The following is a 17,166-nucleotide window of genomic DNA, read 5'->3' on the forward strand; positions in this document are numbered from 1 at the left end:
AGAAAGTTAAGAATTTGTAAGAGGAAGAGATTTTGGGTTCGTACTGTAAAGTTCCTAAGTGGGGGTGAAACTACTGAGTTCGATGTAATAGTTGATGTTGTTACATTATGAACTTGGTATGAAAGTATTGATGGAACAATTAGGTTAGTAGAAACTTTATTGATTGAATGTGATTTTTGTGATAGCATGGCTAAGTAATTTCTTTGGGTTTGATTGTTTGAGTGTGTTTGATGCCGTGACTTATGACTTTATTATAATATGAAGGGTAAGACTTAAAAGAGGGTAGAAACATAGAAAATTTTGAATATGAAGATACGAAGAATTGAATTATTAAGAAATGTGAAATTTATTGAGGTATCTATTGTTGAAAAGCTTATGAATTTATTTTGGCATTGTTTGATTTGGGTTACATAGTTAGAACTTGTGATTTTGAAATTATGTTTGATTGATAAGTTAATATGGAACACAAATAGACATGTTACCTTCTTTGGTAATCAATTACATGTCGAGTGTAATCGATTACATAAGTGATCTTTTCAAGAAATTTTTAGAATTTTACAGATTTTATGTTAGAGAAATCTATGATGCTTTCATACCTCAATTTGAAATAATGATTGGATTGAGTTGTGTCCATCGATGTATGCTTGTTTAAGAAATTTTGGTTGTGATGTAGTAGTTTAAATTAGTTATTTTCAAGAAAGAAATATTAATTTAGGGTAAGACAATGTGTATTTAAGGGGATTTGTAATATGAGACTATCCTAACTCACACAGAAGATAATTAGGTGGTCAGAGTAAAAGGAAGCGAGACGATTTGATATGAAAAAATATCATGTTACCAATGAGAAGCATTAATGCTTTGAAAAGATTTTGATAATGATGCACTTGAAGCCTTGAAGGATTATTTACCTACATTATTAAAGCATTTTTATAGAAAACCTTGAAGTAGGCCTTTACTTTCACTTGTACATCATAAGAAGACTTGTGAATTTCTTTTTGGTATAGCTATGTTGCGGCAATAATCGATTATCATGAATGATAATCGATTATCATGTGTAAAATGAGAAAACACTTCAAATCGCCAATAATCGATTATCTCTCAGGATAATCAATTATCACCGAAAGTTATAATTGTCCAAGGTTAAAAAATAATCAATTATCACTAAGGATAATCGATTATCACGTTTATTAAAATCCATAACGACCTAAAATAATCGATTATCACCTTTGATAATTGATTATTACTGCAGTTAAGAGTTGTCTTTTCAGTTTCTGACCCTGCATGAACCTTGGCTTATAAATAGAGTTCTTCACCATTCTTAGAGAAAAACTTTTCACTTAAGAGTACTAGAGTTGTGTGCCTAAGGGAACATGTGGGTGTTTGTGAAAAGAGAGCTTGTGAACTTGGTGCTTGAAGGAGGAAGTGCTCTTTCTTGGTGTGTCTAAGTGGTGGAGTATACCTACAAAGCAAAGTCAAGTTGTTCATCTTTTTGTATGTCAAAAGGAGATGTCTTTCATCTCTTATCTATTAAGAGAGGTGATTTCTAACCCCAATCATTATTTCTCCATTGTAAATTGTTATTGATTTTTAGTGAAAGGTTAATAACTCTTTTATAGTGATTAACAATTGGAAGTAGAATCTTTGTGTACTTTTCCTTATCTCTACATCTCATGATCTTAAATTGTTCAATAAAATTTCTAAAAGAAAATCAAATTTTTAATAGAGCCAATTCATCCATCCCCTCTTGGTTTTTGTCCGTTTTCAAACGTTTCGCTGCGTGATATCAATCTCAACAAATCATACTCAGGGAGGTAGTGAGGTTAACCCTGTCACAGCTAGATGAGATACATGAATTCAATTTGATAACAAGTTATAGAAAAGAACGAGATGATGGTAAGTATGACAAATGTAGAGTTTCATGAGTCCATTTAATACATTGGTCTTCCAGAAGCATAGTCTATATTTATTTTGTTGTTGAGTTGCTTTTGACTGACGTTTGTTTGAGCCATTAAGTTGAGTCATGTGGATTGATGCCTAGTATTTGAATTGATGAATGAGAACTCTTTGTGTTTTGAGCCGATTCATGTAATGGAATGTATTGTTGAGTGAGTTATTGGACTAAAGTAATGTAGTGATATAAATGGAAAAATGAGAAGGACTAAGTTAATGATTGATTTTTAGCACAGATTTGTTTTGATAATCTTTATTATAAGTTATTAATCCTTTCATATTAATTTTCTTTTTTTAAATGCATTATGTGAGTTTTTATGTTGATTGATTGATGAGTATTTCTCATGTTGATTGAGTGAGTATTTATATGTTAATATATGAAAAAATAGACAAGATGACTTAAGAACTTATTTTCTATCAATTTGATATTATTCATAATTAGTTTTATATGTTACTATTTATAGTATATTATTTCTCATATTTTTTTAATCTTTAACTTACTCTTACATTTGTGTATCTTTTATTTCCTTTTTAATGTGATGATCATATATTTTTATATACAAGAGCAGTGGTAGACATTGAAGGTGACAATAATACAAGAAGTGGAATGAAAGACTGAAGGATTCATATAGAAATATCTTAGTTAGAGAATTCGCTTAATTTTTTAAAAAGTATTAGTTCTTATTTTATGTTTTGAAATACTTATGAGTTTATTTTGAATTTATTTTAGCTTTAAGAACCGAAGAATGAATAAACAATTATTATTATTATTAAGACTTTATATTAATGCAAAAACGCTGTTTAACGTCGGTTATTTTGGACTTTTAACGTCTATTAAACAATCGACGTCATTACCAGTGACGTCAATGGGACATCGGACATACATTCAATAGACGTCTATAATGACGTCAGTTAGTGCCATGTCCGACATCACTAGACGTCGGTATAGGCTTAACCCGACGTCTAAAGGCACAATATAGACGTTGGACTACGCATTAACCGACGTCTAAATGCACATAAAGACTTCGAACATGTCACTAACCGACATCTAAGGTCACTTTAGACGTCGATTTTTGCATTAACCCACGTCTAATACAATTGTTGTGTTTTAGTGCAGTTTTGTTCCTATCTTTGGATAGCCTAGTAGCACACTCTCCTTTTGCTAGTTTCCCCCAATAAAAAGCTTATGTCTTTTGAATTTCTAATGGCATTTGGACCCAAAACCGAACCTGGGTTGTTGCTTAGTTCCATTTTCAACTGCAAGAGTGAAAAATTACGGTGAAACGATAACTGGGCAACGACCCAGTTTCGTTTTTGGGTCGAAATGTCACCATAAATCCAAAAGACGCCGCTTTTTCTTGGAGACAGCTAGCAAAGGAAGAATGTGGTACTACGTTATCCAAAAAAGGAACAAAACTGCACTAAAATACAACACAAAGAAAACAAATTTTAATCAGTTGAACCAGAAGATAATCGATGAAAGACTAACAAAGGATAAACGGTAACCATAAAAAACCACGCACCTGGGATGCTCTGCCACAAGAGAGAAAAAGGAGAGGAGGAAGACGATGATGTTATCAGAAACAATAATGTAATGCCGCAAGAGAGAAAAAGAAGAGGTGCCGCAAGAGAGAAAAAGAAGAGGTGCCGCAAGAGAAAAAGGAGAAGAGGAAGACGATATCAGAAACTGCAATGCCACGAAGAGTCTGGGGTTTATTTAAAATGAAATGGGGCGTCGGTTGCTCCAGAAACCGGCGTCTATAGTCACCTAGACGTCGGTTATCGAATTCGACGACCAAGTTAACTTATAAACTAACTTTTTGAATGCCCATTAGACGTCGGTGCAGAGGGGAGCCGACATCTTGGAAGCTGAACCGATTGACGTTTCATTTCCTATCAGGGATGTTGACGACAGTTGTGAAGGGGCGCCGACGTCTATAATAATTTAGACGTCGGTACCCTTCTGCCGGACGTCCGAGTTTGGTGAACATAATTAATTACAGGCACATAGACGTCTGGCCCCTTAAACACCGGCGTCTAAATTGCATAAATTTTTGTCGTCCCGCCTTCCAGACAGGCCATAGACGTCGCTTTTTGACTACATGACGTCTAAGGGTCTGGGAATTAGGTGAAGAGCGTTAGTTGCAGCCCCGTAGATGTCGGCCCCCCATTAAAACCGACGTCAATAGATTGTCTTCTCGCCTACCTCAGGCCATTAGACATCAGTGTAGGGCATAGCAAACGTCTACAATCTCATAGACGTCGCCTTCCCATGAAACCGACGTCTATGTTACCTACTTATTTACGGTAATGCCACCGTCCACTCATATATGTCGGGCTTCCCTCGAATCGACGTCTTGTGGGTGACATTAAACATCGTTTTTGCACTAGTGTTATGATTATATGATTATGGAATATTTAATGAATGCATATTAAAATAAATTTGAGTTGCTACATTTGAAAGATTAAATCAAATTTAGAAGTTGTCTTATGAGCCAACTAATGTTCTAACAACCTTAAAAGAGTTTTCTTTTTGCATTATGTTTGAGGAAAAAAAAAGTTATAAGTTGAGAGAATTAATTAACCAGTGTTACAAAATTTTGTTTATATTTTTTTCTACACTTATTTCACGTGAATGTAAAATCTTCGTATACAAACTACTGATTAACTATAAACATTCTAGCTTTGGAAGAGTTAATAGATTGATTGATAGAATTATAATGTTTGAATGCAAATTTAGAAGGATTTTAACAAGGGGAAGACATATGGAACTCATCCGTTGAGTCACATGTAAACATTTAATTAAGAGAATGGATGGTTGTCCTTGATGCTAAAATTGTAGGATGTGGAGTGCTTGTACACTTTGATTTTTTTCTCTCTGAAAAATTGGTCTCCTCATTATGAATAGACATAATGTGTTAAACTATTATACTGTAATTCAAGTTTCAAAATTAAAACTGTTGAAGAATGAAAACTAAATAATGATTTTAAATAGAGATTTTTCAATATATATATTGAAAAATCTCTATTTAAAATCATTATTTAGTTTTCATTCTTCAACAGTTTTAATTTTGAAACTTGAATTACAGTATAATAGTTTATTTGTGGAGATCAGATCATAAAACATGAGTATTTGAGATCGATTTTGGTGTGTAATTGAATTTAAAATCTTGAAATGTGAATCAAAAGGTGAGAAACTTGATCACGTCTAAAGAGGTAAGAGGGAAGGGATGATTTTTGAAGCAGTTATTAGTTTGGAATTTCCTTTGAATTATGTTGACATGTCTGCAACCCAGTTGGTTCAGCTTCACTCGCTGCTGCAACAATGCACATAATCTTCGCGCCAATTCTCCGCAGGCCCAAACTCATTGCATTCTCCCTTCAATTCTCAAACCTCTCTTCGTCTCGTTCATTTCACCAGTCCCAAAATGCACCCTCAAACCAGAACATCGCTACCATTGTTCACTCCCTCTGCGACTCTCGCCGTTTCTCCGAAGCGCAATATCGCTTCTCCCTCTCCCTCGCCTCCGGCTCCCTCCCCGATGAGCGCACCTGCAACGTCCTCCTCGCTCGCATGCTCGCTTCTCGAACACCTCACGCCACGTGGCGCCTCATCCAATCCCTCATCGCTTCCAAGCCCGGTTTCGTTCCCTCTTTGGTCAACTACAACCGTCTGATGGACCAGTTTTGCGGTGCCCATCAACCCCTGGACGCTCACAGGCTGTTTTTTGACATGAAGAGTCGTGGCCATCGCCCAAATGTTGTCTCTTTCACCACTTTGATTAATGGGTACTGCTTGGTTCGTAGTATTAGGGAAGCGCGCAAGGTGTTCGATGAAATGCTTGAGAGTGGCGTGGAGCCGAATTCGGTGACCTGTAGTGTTTTGATTCGCGGTGTTCTTCGGGAGAGAGATCTGGAAGGTGGGAGGGAGTTGATGTGCAGGTTGTGGGAGATGATGAGTGTGGAAGCAGAAGATTCTGTGAAGACCGCGGCATTTGCAAATTTGGTTGATTCCTTGTGCAGGGAGGGGTTTTTTGGTGAAGTGTTTAGGATTGCCGAGGAGTTGCCGTTCGGGAGTGGTTTTTCTGAGGAGGTTGCTTATGGACAGATGGTGGATTCTCTTTGCAGAGTTGGGAGGCATAATGGGGCAGCTAGGATTGTTTACGTAATGAGGAAAAGAGGGTTTGTTCCGAGTGAGGTGTCGTATAATTATGTCATTCATGGGCTTAGCAGGGATGGTGATTGTATGAGGGCTTATCAGTTGTTAGAGGAAGGAGCTGAATTTGGGTTTATTTTATCTGAGCATACTTATAAGGTACTCGTGGAAGCTCTTTGCCAAGTGTTTGATGTGGACAAGGCGAGGGAAGTTTTGAAACTCATGCTGAGTAAGAAAGGTGTTGACAAGACTAGGATTTACAACATTTACTTGAGAGCTCTTTGTCTTGTGAACAACCCAACAGAGCTTTTGAATGTACTTGTGTTTATGCTTGAGACCCAGTGTCATGCTGATGTGATCACCCTCAACACGGTGATCAATGGCTTTTGCAAGATGGGTAGGGTTGATGAAGCATCAAAGGTATTGCATGACATGTTAATAGGAAAATTTGCTGCACCTGATGTTGTGACCTTCACGACTTTGATTTCTGGTATGTTGGATGCTGCAAGAATCAATGAAGCTCTAGATCTGTTTCATAAGCTGATGCCTGAAAATGGTATAAGGCCTAGTGTTGTGACTTATAATGCCCTTCTCCGGGGTTTGTTCAAACTAAAGCGACCAAATGATGCATTGATGGTTCTTGATGACATGGTAAATGATGGCATTACGGCAGATAGTACCACATATACAGTTGTGGTAGAAGGTCTATGTGAATCTGATCAAGTAGAAGAAGCAAAGAGATTTTGGCACAATGTTATATGGCCTTCAGGGGTTCATGATAATTTTGTTTATGCAGCAATTCTGAAAGGATTTTGCCGCTCTGGCAATTTTAACGAGGCTTGCCATTTTTTATATGAATTAGTAGATTCTGGGGTCTCTCCGAATATATTTAGTTATAATATTCTGATCAACTGTGCGTGCAATCTTGGTCTGAAAAGTGAAGCTTACCAGATTGTCAGAGAGATGAAAAAGAATGGTCTCAGTCCTGATTCTGTGACATGGAGAATACTTGACAAGTTAAATGGCAAAGTGGGGAAGGACATCCATTCTGAAGATCCTACCATGTCAGTATTTTATGAGGCATGACATGAAGTCGGGATTGAAGTAAATGAAATTTGGTTTGTGCTTTAAAATATCAACAAAATTTCGTGGTTGGATTCAAAGCGTCTAAAGCATGCATAAAAGGAGCTTTGAAGTTTGCACAATATCAATGAGGAGCAATGGTAAAATTCTGGATTTTCTACATATAAACACGAAAGTAGGTTATTAAGCCGTGCTTCAGCTGATATGCGTGAAACGATGATATTTGATCTTGAACAGAGATGAAAAAATTATGCGAGTCTGAGATAAATTTTGTGATGAATGAAGCTACTGAAAGAGAAGCAAGGAGAGGAGATTTATACAGTCAGCATTGCATGGCATATATCAAACACTAGTTTATGTACGAAAGGCACATAGACAAGCTCCAATAATGAAGCCACAAGAGGAAATCTTCTACCGCAAGTTCTATCCATTAATTACTTGAAATAAGTTGCGACAATTATTATGTACGAAAAGAAGGGTACTATAGGATTCTGATTAGTTTTTTGAGATTCTTTTTTAAACAATTTTGGTGAAAGAATTTTTTAGATCTTTGTAGTTCAAAGAGTGAGAGGTAGAAAGATTTGCATAGGAATATTTGAGGTATGATGTTCCATCCCACAAAAACAAATTGCATCCTTCTCTGAGCAATTGAGACAAAAATTTAGATCTTATTTTCAGTCTTACTGTAAGCAATTGAAACGAAAATATAGTTATTTATAGGACATGAGTTGTTCGGGTTGTGGATTAATTTAGGTAAAGTATTTGGATTTGATAAATCATCGTATAAAAAATAAAATTGAAAATATAAATATTAAAACATCATTTTTTGGAAATATTCACAAAATTTGTTTATTATTTGAACTTCATTATTATTATTATTATTATAGTTATTATTATTATCTATTTTATCTAATTTTATTTATCTAATTTTATATTCACATTCGAACAAATCAACCATGCATCCAAATTTCTTTTGAGTACATTCAGATAATAGTTTTTTTTCTTATGCCTAATTGAAAGGACGTTTCAAAATAACTTTTTTAGAATGAAAGGAATCATGGTTGATTTTTTTTTTTTTAATAGAAAGCCTAAAATATTTTTTTATCCTCTAATTCTTATAAAAAAAATGTAATTAAATGTTTAATATTTATTTAGTTCAATTTAGCCTTTTAGGTTTTAAAAATAATCTAATTAAGTTTTCTATTCGTTAGATTCACGTTCCATTAAAATTTATATTTTAAATCACTTTACTTAAGAATTAAAATTAATTTAAATATCTAGACTTTTAAAATAGAGTGATTTTATATATAAGTTTTAACAGAAATCTAATATCAATATAACAAAAAAAATTGGTTGAATCATTTTAAAATATTAAAAGACTAAATTGAATTAATTAAAAGTTGAATCATTTAAACAAATTAAAAGATTAAATTAAGTAAAAATTAAAGATCTAAATGAATTTGTAATAGGAATTAGAGACTAAAAAACAATTTTAGCCTTAAAAACTAATTAAGATGAGACATTGATGTAGTTCAGGTAAAGAATGATATACCCATTTTAAACTATCTTTTATCCCTTTCCTTTTTTTTACACCAACATTTATAACCTTAACTGATAAAAACATCGGCTTTTGTTTCTCATAGATGTTTCTTAGTTCATAAAGCAAATTCTTTACCTTAATCCCAATCTCAGTTATTGCCAATCTTACTTTCTATTAAATCATCCAGGCAAGATAAAACAAAGATTCAATATACGCTTTTGTTTGTTTTCAATCACTTGAGCCAAACAATCTTTATATATATCCATGTATTACAGCTAGGTGTGACAGTGAAGAAAGTGTAGTCAAATGTTCACACTTGCTTGAAAAGCATTTCAACTCTAAAGCTGATCATCAGTTTCAGTACCAAAACTTCCTTTTTCAGTTTTTTATGACCAACATACACTTGCACACTGCAAAATTATTACTTTGCTTCTAAAAACTTTGAAACAAAATCATTTAACCCATTACAAAGGGTTGTGTACTTCTCCTTTAGCTTCTAGCCATGTTCAGGAATTTGAGATATTCCTGACCTTTCAATGCTTCAGACATTTCAAACCAGTTTGTGATTCTGCAGAAGGTGTATTAGTAGTAGTAGTAGTACTCCTTCTTGCTACATGTTTCTAAGTTTAGTGGCTATGATGGAGACACAAAATGCTTGTCTTGGAACTTGGTATAAGAGTATTCAACAGCTTGTCTCTGAATAAGCCAGTACCAGTACTCTCCAGTCTCACAATAAAACCCATTACCTCAACAAACTTTAACTCCATTACTGCTATCTCCCTATGCCTTTTCCTTTAGGCAACTCTCTCAATTATTTTCTTCTATCTTCCTTTACCTCTACAACACCAAACAAAACAAGACTAACCACTTTTTCTTTTCATCTTTTCTTAACGGATACTTTCACAATATTTTTTTGACAACATTTTAACGTGTCATTCTTTGATTGGTCTATGTTAGTGTCTATGACTATTATAATTGATTGTGAAGTAATTTTGGACACGTAAATAATATTAAAATATTGTCAAAATATCATTATCCTTTCTTAACAACTATTTACTAAAATTTCACAAAGCTTAATATCATTTACCATTAACCATAATCTAGAGATATGCTTAGACTATAACACGACAAAACAAATATATACATTTGGTCATTTGTAGTTTTCAAAATATATACAACATGAAGACACAGTCTATATATTAAATCATTGTAAATTATTTAATTAAACAATCAATATTTTTATACTTGAAATAATTTATAAATAAAACAATTTAAATATATATTGTCATTTAATACGAAAATGGATTTAATTTATTTATCTAATATTAAAAAAGTGAAAAATAGTTATAATATAAGATTCATTATTTATTTCTTATAATCATATAAAAACTTATACAATAAGTTTATGGTTTTCATAAAATCATTCACCTTCTCCTTATTAACATTGCAAAAATTATGTTAGAGAAACTTAGAATTAGACACTTGACCTATATGTCTGGAATGGGTGTATGTGGTCTATTAGTGTTGGAGATGAGGACACATGATTTGTATATATAGAAACTAGGGTTAATTTATATATACATAGAGTTGAGTGAATTTGTATATAGAAAAGGATTTCTGTTTTCCATTGGTTTGATTCCAAAAATTTTGAAGTCACGGTTAATTTCCCTGGCGTGAGCCATGGTCACGGTCACAGACACTGGACCACGCTATATTCTGAGCTTCCCACACTGGAAACTGTAGAGAGATTCGGTGTCTGAGTAATAATTACAATGTTTCTTGCTTTGGAGCGAGCAAAATCCAAAGCCTGCAAGACCTTATTCATACTTTTGGTCATGCCAAGATTGGCTCAGTTTCACCTTGAACTAAATTAGAAGACCTTCTTCATGCATGCATGTCACAATGGAGACAATGTTGGCCACATATATTATATGCCTGCTGAATACGTGACCACTCTTGGATGTGCAATACTTTCACATGCAGAATTTCATATTTGACAATACATGCACAAACCTCTGTGCAATCACTTTCAAGTTTTAATATTTATTACTCGCTGTATCAATATCTTTCGTAAAGAAATTCACTTGAAAGTGATTTATGCTCTGTCAAATCTTTTTTTTTTTTTTTTTTTAATTTAATGGTCTACATCAGATCAATTGATTATCCATGCCATAGCATACATGCATGCATTTCATCCAAACTATATATGCATATGCATATGCAGACAAAAATTGTTCCCTCGAACATACGACAAATATAGGTTCTGTGTCTTTTAGGATTTAAGGACAAACAATGTCTGCAAAGCTTATGGACTATGGCATTGTAACGCGGTATATATTGTTGGATGTTTTTATTTAGTTCAAATGATTTTAATGTTTAAAAAGAACAAAAAGTTAAATACAGTGAGTTACCTATGCCCTAGGGCAAAAGACATTCATGGTTTTTTTGTTTGAGTTTATATATGTAATATCTTTATGTTTTTATTAACTAATTATATATGGCCTATCAAATTATTATTTTCACTATAAAATAGCTTTGCTCCTTATTTTCTGGAAATAGAAGCACACTATAAACAATTAGCAGCAAGTTCATTTACGTCAGGAGAATTTCTAGATAAACACCTGTTCATTGTAGCCATTTTCTTAATTTAAAAGCTTGTGATAACGATGATCAAATAATTTTAACAATTTTAGTTTGCTGTCTTTTTGAATTTTGATTATTTGATAAACTCGTTAACATGTAGCATTCTTTCCTATGAATGTTAGTGTTTAATTTAAACTCTTCGTTACAATTGCCAAGATATATTTATTTATTTATTTTGGTTTATCTTTACCCGAAATTGTTTGTCAAATGTTTTAAAGTTTTTTCTTAATCTAAAAAATTAGAAAACACAATTTAGTTTCTCTCTCTCATGTTTTTGTATTTCTTTTTTTTTATATATAAAATTTTATGCCAAATGATTTCCTCAATAAATTTTCTTAAGAGCAACAATTAAAAAAAATAATATAACATTTTATATTATTAGCATATTTTAATAAAAAAAGATTTATTTAGTAATTGTTCAATTAGCATGCATGCCAAAGCGGCGTCTGCCCCAATCACTTTCCAACTGCACTCTGTTTAAAGGTTGAAACTTAAAACATGGAGCTCGAAACACTTCAGTCTTGCTTGAAACCAGCGCGTGGCTTCACTCTCTACAAAAAGAAGATGGAGTTAAAAAAAGAAGGTGAGGAACCAAAAAAACCACTTTAACAACATATAAGAAAGCTGTTCCTTTTCTGTGTCCTCATTTCCCTTCCCTTCCATCCCTCTCCTTTATACAAAAGCTGTGTCCTTTGCCACAAAACCAACCCACATTCCCCATTCCCATGCAAAAACTTCATCTGGGTCATCCCCACTCTCCGTCAATGGACACCACACCCTCTTCCACACCTTTCCAGGACCTTACAGAAGCTTCTCCAAAGCCTTCAAAGAAGACAACATTCACCTCCTTCATGACAGCCCCCTCTTTCAAAGAGGACACCTACTTCGTCTCCCACCTCAAACCCTCCGAAAAAAAGGCCCTTCAAGACCTCAGGGACAAACTCCTCGCCTCCTCGGACTCCTCCAACCCCGTTTCCATGTGGGGCGTGCCCCTGGTCGACGGCGGCGACAGAGGCGACGTGCTGCTCCTCAAGTTCCTCCGAGCGAGGGACTTCAGGGTCCACGACGCCCTTAACATGCTCCTCAAGTGCCTTGCGTGGAGGACCGAGTTCGGAGCTGACAACATTGTGGAGGAGGAGCTGGGATTCAAGGAGCTCGAAGGAGTGGTGGCATACACTCACGGGTACGATAGAGAGGGGCACCCTGTTTGCTACAATGCCTATGGGGTGTTCAAGGATAAGGAGATGTATGAGAGAGTGTTCGGGGATGAGGAGAAGCTGAAGAGGTTCTTAAGGTGGAGGGTTCAGGTTCTGGAGAGAGGGGTGAAGATGCTTCACTTCAAACCCGGTGGGGTCAACTCTCTCATTCAGGTCACTGACCTCAAGGACATGCCCAAGAGAGAACTCAGGGTCGCTTCTAACCAGATACTCTCTCTCTTCCAAGATAACTATCCTGAAATGGTAGCTCGCAAGGTACCTTGTTATGTTATTTTGTTAGTTTTAGCTGGAAATCTATACGTATTAGTAAACTTACCATCACTGTGTTGGTTAGAGTGGTTTGTATTTTATCAATCAAGTTCTTTGTTCCAGGACTGTTGTCGACTAAAAAGTGTGATTGAAAGTGGAGACTTTATTAAATGTAGCTAATGATGTCTCTTACAACTTGATATTGAAGAACAAGAAGCCAGAGGATTATTCTGTTTTGTAACATGCAAACAAAAATTAGAATAAATAAAACTTTTATGTAAAAGAACAGAAACCAAGATCTTAAAGCTGCTTCATGAATGCAATTATGGCCAATGTCAAGAATTTTACCACAATTGTTACTGCATAGGTTGCATTTCTTTGTATTGTTAAAGAACAGTATGAAACTGCTACTGCGATTTAAAATCTTGGAAAAAAAAAATGTATGTATTAAGTTTTGCTGATATTCTTTAATTTTTTCAAGTTAGTTTTAATTTAGTACAGAAGTTTAGCTCAAACTGATCATTTGTTCTTTGCTTGTTATTTTTGTCATTTCATCTACACCTTTTAGTTTTGGTGTGATGTGAATTTCACTACTTTCTTGGTTTCAGATTTTCATCAATGTGCCATGGTACTTCAGCTTGTTGTATTCAATGTTCAGTCCGTTTCTGACCCAAAGAACCAAGAGCAAGTTTTTGATCTCTAAGGAGGGAAATGCTGCAGAGACACTCTACAAGTAAATTTTTATTGAAAGTGTGATTCGGGAAGGCCTTCTTTCTTTTAAAACTTATTCATAGAAAGATTTCAAGTTGGCTCTCAACTTTTATCTTACAGTTTTGTGTGATGTTTTGTTTTATTCATGAATTTTTATTGTGTTGAAGTTGTCTTTCCTTGTTACCCTTTGTGTTAAACTAGACTTGTACCACACAAAATGCTTCTTACCCCACAATATCTCTTGCTTTTGTAGTTTAAGATGGGGTTATTGTTATTGTCTTTTGTTCAGATTTATAAGGCCCGAGAATATTCCTGTTCGGTATGGTGGATTGAGTCGATCCAGCGATTTGGAGAATGGTCCCCCAAAACCTGCTTCTGAGTTCACAGTTAAAGGGGGAGAGAAAGTGAACATACAAATAGAAGGAATTGAGGTTACAATTTTCTTAAGTTCATTCATTTCATTTACCCTATGAGAATTGAATTTAATTAAAATGCATTAGTATATCAAAAGAAAATGCAAAATTGATGGTGGTTGAACTCTTTAAATGCTTGTGTTATGGTACATATGGAAAAGATCATAGATTTGTTGTTAACTTTTTGTTATTGGGTGGTGATAGAGTGGTGCAACAATTACATGGGATATAGTGGTGGGAGGCTGGGACCTGGAATACAGTGCTGAGTTTGTCCCAATTGCAGAAGGTAGCTACACCTTAGCAGTTGATAAGGCAAGGAAGATTATGGCCACAGAAGAAGCAATCCACAACACTTTCACATCAAAAGAAGCTGGCAAAATGGTACTCTCTGTTGATAACTCTGCCTCAAGGAAGAAAAAAGTTGCTGCTTATCGCTATTTTGTGCGCAAATGCAACAACACACCATCTTCAGAGCTTCAATTAAGCCTCAAATAATTGTACCAACTACACAAAATGTAATCTTTTACTGATGCAGTTAATTAATTCTCTAAGCTTTTAACTCTTTTGGGTTATGATTCTGTACTTGGTTGAGGCAAGTTAAAGGTAGTAACTTAGTATTGTATTAGTATAATGTAAAAAGAATGGAAGAAACGTGGTAGAGCATGATGATTTGGTACATAAGAAAAAGCAAGTTGGTTTGCTTATACAATTTTAGTATTTGGTCGTGACTGTGATGACTTTTGTCAGCGGCATTGTTATTTAGTGGCATGTGTGAGGAAAGTAAAAGTACTTTAGTTTGCTCACAGAAGAGAATTGAATTGAGTGTTACCTGCTATGAATGGATTTGATTTGATATGATGTATGGTCCCTGCATCTGAACGGTGATCAAAGACCAATGAAGACTTCACGGGCTCTGGATGTTGAAATTCAATGATGCACCATCTTTCCTTCGCTTATGCATTGATTGTGATGTCTGAATTCTGCAATGGTTTGGTAATACAGAATCAATTTTTTTTTAAAAAAAATTATCAATAGCATTTAAAATGGTGTTTTTTTTAAAGATTATGATTTTAAAATAGTATTTCGTTTATGTATATTGAATTTTACGAGTCAGATTCAGCATATTTTAAGTATTTTGCCCCACTAGCACTGTTAAAAGTAAATATTTTGTGGAAATGTTTCAGAAAATTTTGTAGATAGTACCCCACATGCGAACTGCTTTTCCAGAAGCACTATGAATCTAAGTCCTTTTTCTTTGGAAGCCTTTTAGATAGATTTATTAAAACATTTCCTTTCAAAGCACCAAATATCTTAATTAATAGTGGTAATTTTCTTTTCCTTTTCTTCTCATTTTCTTCCCAACCAGCGGAAGATTGAATAGAATAGTAGAATGTGGATTTTGTAGTGAGAAGTGGGAATTTGAAGGGTTAAGATGTTGAAATTTCCGTCTTATAGTAGAAAACAGTGTGTAGGTTTATGGAGTTACTGTATTTAGAAGAATATTTCTAAGTTACGAAAGTGTAGCAGCATTGATTTTCTGATGAGCGCTGACCCTACTTTTGTTCTCAACCTGCGTAATAGTACGTTTTTGTTTGGTTAAAACTAATGTTTGTACAAAAGTACAATTAGAAATTAGGTTTAAGAAAACACAACTTACAGATAGTTTTCGGTTTGATGTTGTCAAATAATTAACATAATACTATAGAGAAAATATAAATAAATATTCTTTCCAAATATTTAAGCCAAAATTTTAGAAATTATTAAACATCTAATTCAAATAAAAAAAAATCATTCGATACTCAGAATGAAAATTGATTATATATTAAAAATTTGAAACTTAATTAAATTTATTTTCTACGACATTAACCCTTGACCAGCCCTTCTTTTTACTTAATGTGGGACTTTGTTTGCACTCCCCCAAACCTCTTTGCGGAAGTCTTATGGTCTTTCCATCCTGAGTACACCATGGTCAATACGGTTGTCCTCTTTCACGATCCATGGTCACAACACACATATAGAACTCCACACATGGTAAGATTTTGTCCGCTTTGGGCCAAGTCCTCACGGATTTGCTTTTGGCACCACTCCAAAAGGCCTCTTAACATTTGAGGTATCTATGTGTATATAAACTCTTGATGACCAATGTGGGACTTTGTTTGCACTCCAACAATTATCACTAATACAAGGAAATTTTTAATTAATTAATAATCAATTTAAACAATAATTTTTTAATAAAAAAATTGCGATAACTAATGTTAGAAATTAATTTATAATTTAATTTGAAAATTAATTATAATTTTTTATTTATAACAAAAACTATTTTACATATCAAAGATTTTTAGTTTATAAATTTGTATCTAAATTAATCACTATAAATAATTTATTTAAGTTTATCAAATATCATCATGGTCGAAAATAATGTTTAAACTTAGATAAATAATATTTGTATTAATATCTAAAGTAAATATAATTCAAAACTTAACAAGAGTAAAAGCCTAGCTCACTGAACATTCAAGTTGAAAATTGCCGTTTTAGGGTAGTACATATTTTCTTTTCCTATAGACATATAATTAACTAGTATTTCAAAGTTTTATATCACACTGTTATGAATGGTGAAAGTGTATGAAGCTTTTGTGTTTTAATATAAGCGTGTTTTAAAGTTTGTATTATATTTAAACTTTAATTTATTTAATGTACTTAAGCTGTGTAAGTGATGTATAGTGTTAGTTTTGTATTTGGATGGAGGAAAATGGTTGTGTTAAGGGGAATGGAAGAATAGTAACTTTAAGTATTTAAATAATAAACAATTTTGCATTATAAGAATAATAAGACGACATAGTGAAAAAAATAAGGGAAAAATGATGAAGAGAAATATATTTTGATTTTTTTTTTACAAAAAGTTAATTGGAATAACTCTTTACTAATATACAAAAATTACGAGAAGATTTTGAATTATTTAACAATCAAATAGGCTTAATCGTTAATTTAATTTCCACTTTGGTAAGAAATTTCAAGTTGGTTCTCATTCTTGGAAAAAAAATAAATTATTTTCTAAAATTTGAAAGAAGTGTCACAATTAAATTATTTAAGAAAAATATATATTAATGGAGTCAATATATGGTTTTTAATTTTCGTTTTTTGCAAATTTTTTTATCATTGATACAAAACAATATCACGTATTAGTACTAATATTAATGTTAAGTA

The 17,166-nt window shown here is 33.6% G+C and overlaps 2 protein-coding genes across 2 annotated transcripts; both read left to right on the forward strand.

Moving 5' to 3' along the window:
* The first annotated feature begins 5,094 nt into the window (after positions 1-5,094).
* Positions 5,095-7,956, forward strand: LOC106754912 (pentatricopeptide repeat-containing protein At3g18020). Its single transcript, XM_022778099.1, has one exon. The coding sequence runs from the start codon at positions 5,276-5,278 to the stop codon at positions 7,190-7,192; it is 1,917 nt and encodes a 638-aa protein (XP_022633820.1). The 5' UTR covers positions 5,095-5,275; the 3' UTR covers positions 7,193-7,956.
* A 3,948-nt stretch (positions 7,957-11,904) lies between these two features.
* LOC106754899 (patellin-6) lies at positions 11,905-14,888 on the forward strand. Its single transcript, XM_014636968.2, has 4 exons — positions 11,905-12,844; positions 13,447-13,571; positions 13,839-13,980; positions 14,167-14,888. Exons 1-4 carry the CDS (start codon positions 12,098-12,100, stop codon positions 14,455-14,457), a joined length of 1,305 nt encoding a protein of 434 aa, XP_014492454.1. The 5' UTR covers positions 11,905-12,097; the 3' UTR covers positions 14,458-14,888.
* Positions 14,889-17,166: the final 2,278 nt, after the last annotated feature.

The sequence above is a fragment of the Vigna radiata genome, unplaced genomic scaffold, assembly GCF_000741045.1.
Source record: "Vigna radiata var. radiata cultivar VC1973A unplaced genomic scaffold, Vradiata_ver6 scaffold_304, whole genome shotgun sequence".
In the NCBI taxonomy this organism is placed as follows: domain Eukaryota; kingdom Viridiplantae; phylum Streptophyta; class Magnoliopsida; order Fabales; family Fabaceae; genus Vigna; species Vigna radiata.

What these genes read in the sequence shown, in the direction of transcription:
- LOC106754912 (XM_022778099.1), top strand. Translation starts at nt 5,276, where the DNA reads ATGCACATAATCTTCGCGCCAATTCTCCGCAGGCCCAAACTCATTGCA.
- LOC106754899 (XM_014636968.2), top strand. Translation starts at nt 12,098, where the DNA reads ATGCAAAAACTTCATCTGGGTCATCCCCACTCTCCGTCAATGGACACC. An exon ending in GCTGCAGAGACACTCTACAA is followed by an intron (nt 13,572 to 13,838) that starts GTAAATTTTTAT and finishes TCTTTTGTTCAG; the next exon opens with ATTTATAAGGCCCGAGAATA. An exon ending in TACAAATAGAAGGAATTGAG is followed by an intron (nt 13,981 to 14,166) that starts GTTACAATTTTC and finishes GGGTGGTGATAG; the next exon opens with AGTGGTGCAACAATTACATG.